General features: G+C 44.6%; 1 protein-coding gene across 1 annotated transcript; it reads left to right on the top strand.

Annotated features, from left to right (window-relative positions):
• Window positions 1-1,525: 1,525 nt before the first annotated feature.
• OTOS (otospiralin) lies at window positions 1,526-4,291 on the top strand (the record flags this gene model as incomplete). Its single annotated transcript, XM_080623400.1, has 3 exons — window positions 1,526-1,577; window positions 1,914-1,940; window positions 4,107-4,291. The coding sequence occupies 3 exons, from the start codon at window positions 1,526-1,528 to the stop codon at window positions 4,289-4,291; spliced, it is 264 nt and encodes an 87-aa protein (XP_080479526.1).
• Between the last annotated feature and the right edge of the window lie 1,607 nt (window positions 4,292-5,898).

Here is a 5,898-nt window from a genome sequence, read left to right as displayed (position 1 = left end):
GTAGAGCACAGGCACCAGTGTCAGGACACAGTTGGGAAATGAAGGTGTCTAGAATTAAGATGGATAAATGATTCTGTAGACTGTAAAGGCAGCTGAAGACTTCCAGCTGAGAGACAGCAGATCAGATCAGCAACCGTATGATCAGATCATGGCAGCAGGAATGTGAGCAGTGAGCTTTTGAGCTGGCACTTCATTTCCGGAGAGGAGCCATCTGGAAACAGTTCCCAGGTTTGGCAACAGAAGCTGAAGGCCGCATCTTCTAGGAGCATGGAAATCCCTCATCTCCCCATGAGCTTCAGAGCACCTTGTGCTGCACCTTAGTCCTTGACCACACCTGCTGCAATCAGGAGGTTTGTGCTAAAAGAAAACCAACCAAGATGTACACAGCAACTGAATGTTCTCCAGTGTCTCCCCTCCAGGTCTCTCAGAGTGCGGGATACATTCAGCAACCTGCACAGATCTGAACCCAAAGCACCTCCTTGGCACTGGGAGAGAAATCCTTCCAGGAAATCAGTATAATGTGAAAATGCATTTCAATGCTCCCTCTTTGAAGGCTGCAGTGCCTGCACCACCAGCATGGCTGTGGTTACTGGGGACCTACTGCTTCGCTTGATGTAAGCCAATTGATTTCAGCGGGCACTTGGTGCCTATGTACATTTGAAGATCTATGTTTTAAGGATCCCAAGTAAAAACATAAATCAGTGTCAAGTGTGTGCGGGTTTTGTGACTCAGCTGGAGAGGGAACTCAATAACCTCTTAGCAATTTGCTCAAATAACATTGCTTCAAATCTATTTTTCTAGAGGGGCATAAAGAAATAACAAGCAGGAGGTCAGCAAAGGCAATAATCACTGAAATTGCTCCTGCATGTTCTCCCTCTGTCTTCAAAACACAAAAGTATTATTGTTAAAGTTGATTCTGATTTCCTCTCAGAAACTGTCCAGTGTCTCTCCCATGGTCAGTGCTGAAATATCATGCAAATGTGAGCAGTTAAAATCCCTCTACCTGAAGAAGACAGCATCAGATTGGTGTAGCAATTCGATGACGTTTCTCTCCTTTCCCCCCACCCTCCTTTAAACAGTGCTGCTATTTTACAGCAATTGAAATCCTTTTGGAGTTTGTAGCTGACTTGGAGCTACAGTCAGTCACTATTGCAAGAAGAAGGAAGAGGGAAAGAGAGGTAACTTCTAGAGTGAAACTAAATTAATCACAAAATAAAACATTTCCAAAGACACTTAATTTCATGTCAGTTCAAAGGAGCCTTTTGGATTTATGCCACCTAATAATAAAATACCAGTACACGCTTCAGGACTGTGGTTCTTTTAATACTCTGCGTTGCAGTTCAGAAACAGCAAGGAAATGTAATTGGATCTTGTTATGCCTTAATTAATACTTAGGATTTATTTTGGAACATATTCTTCTAATTAAAGAAGAAATAATAGACTTTGCATAATTCTTCATCTCTTGTAGCAATCCTCAGGTGTTCAGATTATTTTTCAGAAACGCAAGCAATATCTTGCAGAGAAGATGACATTTATGGGCTTATTTCTCTTCTGTATGCTGAGGAACATGCTCACAGGTAAGATTACTGCTGAATTCATTCTCATTAACTTGTTCAAGTAGACAGAAATATTGCTACTAATACAGAATCTTCTGTTTAGTATCAGATACAGCTCCTGTATAAATCTCAACTGCTGTGGCTGTTACTTAAGAGTATTTGGTTTGTAGCACTGGGTGACTGCAAATGGGGAGTTCATTATTCAGCTGTTGAGGAAACAAAAGAAGTTTGGTTATACAGAGGGTCCTGCGTGTGTGTTGGAGAACTTGTGAGCTTCTGGCTATGCAGCAAAGCTTTTATTTACAGCAAGTCCTTCTGCGCAGGAGCTGGTACTAATGGTCTCCTCTTTATTTACAGATGCCCGATCAATCCAGAATGGAGATGGTAATTCTTAATGTGTTATTCCTTCCTTTGTATCACTAACAATTACGAGAGTCATTTGTAACTCCAAGCTCTGATCCCCAGCAGCAATTTTGGCAGGAACTTTACTAACCTCAGTAGGCTGTGGGAGGGTTTCCATCTAGTTCTGGTGGAGAAAGAAGAGTGAATTCTTAGAAACGTCTTTAAAACTTATGAAAAAACTGAAGTATTAATGCCTAATATTAGACCTAATATACTTGCAGTCTTAAACCAAACAGGGGTTACGGTCAGCTCACTAATTCTGTTGTACAAAATCACAACTGGGAAGCACCAGACGTATAAACATAGTAGACATCTGAGATTTTAGTTTATCCTGAACAGTAGTACTGCATGTGTGTCTGTTCATGGGCAAGAAATACTGACTTCTACCACAAAAAGCTTAAGATCTAGAAATTGCCACAAATCCAATTAAAGAAATGTTGGAGTAAATCCCTTAGCACAGCTGCCCTGTGGTTCGTGTCACTATGTGTGATTAGTCCATTGGATTACTGTTTGCCTTGGATTACAAAAATGCTCAGCATCCTAATGATGTTTCCACTGGCTTTCTGATAATTATGGCAGTTCACCTCTCTCTGGTGTTTTTAGACAGAATTCTTTATGATAAAGGAGTTACATAGAAGTATCTGTAATAACCAGGTATTGCTATTGCTGGTGTTCATCTCAGTTACTAGCAGGATAGCCAGCAGCATCCCGAGAGCACAGATACAAACTTGCAGAGAGAATATGATAACAGATATGGAAAGTAGAAATACACGCATATGGAATAAGGGCTAATGTGATTACTTTGAATTCAAAACATTGTGCCGTATGCTGTATTATATCTCCCTATGAACCTTCTGAATGCATCATCTATGTTCTCACAAGTTTAACAGTGCTATTACATTTGTGCACAGCAAATATTTCTGCAGCAACCTCTCAGGAAGGAGAGTTTGTGTCAATCTAAAAATAAAACCTTGTTCAGGCAGCATCCTGTTGCTCTCATTACCAACAATTATGGCTTTCTTTCACACTGGGCCAAGCAGCTGACTGCAAAGTGAATCTAAGGTCAGCTGGTATAAACAGTGAATTCTCCTCTGCAGACAGTATTTGGCTGGTTCATTTGATCTGTTATATGCCATCTGTGCCTGTATGCTGCAAACTTCACTCTATAAAATTGAGATCTGACAATAAGATTGCTGAAGGCTCTTAATTCCCACTAAAGACCCTAGTTCCAAGCTGAGGCTGGTGAGTGGAATGCCTCCTGTTTATTTAAATGGGCTCTAAATCAAATCAGAATACTGGGTTTAGCTTTGCTGCACAAAGATGTCAGTAGCTATGTGGTCTCAGCTAGTGTTTGCATTTTACATATGCCTCTGTGTTTGTCCAGATTTGGGCTGAAGAGCGGTTAGCTCCTGCATTTTCAGAAAGGATTTTATTTTCCTGCTGCATTTGAAATATTGTTTCAATGAGTATTTCCCATTTCCTGAAACAGACACAAAGGCAGCAGCTCTCTTCCCAGTGGCAATGCCTTTCCTCTCCATTTCCTTAGCCCATTTTGTACGGGCTGCTGAGAAGAGGCTCAACTCTGCAATGTCAGGCCAGCATGGACCTAGTTCCTGGGATCTCATGGAGGATCCTTCACCCCCAGCTTGTACTGTACTCAGCCAAGCTGCCTTTGTGCCAGGATGGCAGAGGAGCAACTGCATTGCCCTTTCCCATGGCTCTAGGAACTTGCAGGCAGAGCAGGTGCCTGCAGGGGCACAGTGTATGTGATATACTTTTATGTTGGGCAGAGAAAATGGCATGGAATGAGGAAAAATGGCTTTTAGTTGCAATTGCTCCTTGCTTTTTAATAACCAGCAGCCTTCTAGAAATTCAAGTACCTTCATCAAGTCTTCAATTGCCCCAAATGCCGATGGTGCCCCTTTATCCCTGCTCTCCATCTTCTCCCACTCTGACCTTCCCAGTGCAACCAGAGCAGAGAGCAGGTTAATGGCTCTGCCTTCCTCTCTCCTGCCAGAGGAGCTCACAAGGAACCTAGAAGCCCCGAGGGAACCCACAGGCCCAAATCATGTTGGCTCCAAGCCCCCAACCTTTCAACAAAAATGCTTTGTATTACACTAATCTGCAGTGTTTTTATTATTCTCTAAGATCCCTACCAGGAATCTGTAGCCTTGCTGTACTGGCCCTTCTCATCCAGTGATTTCTGGTCCTACGTGGAGTACTTCCGGAACCTGGGAGCCTACAACAGGATCGATGAAATGGCCAGAGCCTTCTTTTCCCAGCTCCCTTTTGGGAGTCACCTTGGCTACCATGTGCCCAACCACGAGCACTAACTGCTTTTTGCTAAAGCTGGTGTCAAGACGGTTCAGTGAATATGCAGCTGCCAGCAAAAGCATCCCTCAGCCACTTATTAATACTCACAGCACTCACTCATAGCATGTCATGCTTTAAATTAACCTTTTCTTTCTCTCAATCTGTGCTTTTGAGCGAAATCAATAAATTCCTTGATTCTGTTGGGTGGTTGGGGGTGATTTTTTACATGTAATGCTAGCAGCCTTGACCCAGGAGACTGCTCTCTGTGCATATAGTACTTAAACACAAGTCCAATGACTTTGGTGGCTGGAAGGACCACCAGCGTAATTCACAGCCACATCCATTGCAGTGTAATGGTGTTGCCTGTTTGAAAGGGAACTCTCAAAACACACTGTAAGTCTGTTTAGGAGGAGACATTATTTATTCTGTATAGGTTGTGCAGTGGTGCATTTCCACAAATCAAGCACATCCGATGCTGGCTTCTGTAATCTACAATCATTGGCTCTTATATTCTCTGTTTAAAGATACAGTAGTGGGCTTATTTTACTGCATGTGTTCCATAAGGAAGGCTCTCTCATCTCAAAGGGGTGTGATTTTTAGTATTATAATGAAGGCAGTGCTCTACAGGATACCTTAAAATTCAATTTAATTGCCAACTTCTTGCTAATAAGATCTATGTTCTTGGTCTGAGGATGTTCTCCTCCTCTGAGGCCCTTCCCACTTTGTTCATTCAGTCATTATCTACTGAAAACAAGGCAGCTCTCCTGAACTTTGACAGATATTTACAGAGTTTCTCCTGCGATAAGTTTTGATCTTCCTGCTGCAAATCCAGCATCACTGGTGTCCTTTTAGCAGCCCCCTGGCTAGCTCAACACCATTTTGGCATGACCAGGAGGTGGACAGAGCGGATTCTCCTCCTCTGCTCTGCTCTGGGGATACCCGCCCTGCAGTCCTGTGTCCAGCTCTGTGGCAACAAGACAAGAGGGACATGGAGCTGCTGGAGCAAGCCCAGAGGAGGCCACGGGGGTGTTCAGGGGAGTGGAGCACCTCCCGTATGGAGACAGGCTGAGAAAGTTGGGGCTGTTCAGCCTGGAGAAGAGAAGCTGCATGGAGACCTCAGAGCAGCCTTCCAGTATCTGAAGGGGGCCTACAAGGATGCTGGAGATGGACTCTTCTTCACAGACTGTAGTGATAGGACAAGGGGTAACGGGTTCAAACTAAAACAGGGGAGATTTAGGTTAGTTCTAACGAAGAAATTCTTCCCTGTGAGGGTGCTGAGGCGCTGCCACAGGGTTCCCGGAGAAGGTGTGGCTGCCCCATCCCCGGCAGTGTTCAAGGCCAGGTTGGACACAGGGGCTTGGAGCAACCTGCTCTAGTGGAAGGTGGCCCTGCCTGTAGCAGGGGGTTGGAACCGGATGAGCTTCAAGGTCCCTTCCAACCTAAACCAGCCTGTGGTTCTATGATGCTCCTCATCTCAGGCTTGGCTCTCTCGCCAGGCTCCGCCATTTTGCTCCCCCCGCCCTCCTCGCCATGGCAACGGCGGGACCCGCCCCCCGGGTTAAGGCAGACGCGAAACCGCCAAGCGCAGAGCGGCGCTCCGCAGGCCGCGCTAAAGCGGAAGTCGGCG

This window comes from Psittacula echo (assembly GCF_963264785.1).
Source record: "Psittacula echo genome assembly, chromosome: 7".
Classification (NCBI taxonomy): Eukaryota; Metazoa; Chordata; class Aves; order Psittaciformes; family Psittacidae; genus Psittacula; species Psittacula echo.
Note: the sequence above shows the minus strand (reverse complement) of the source record. Positions and strands in the feature narration are given on the sequence as shown.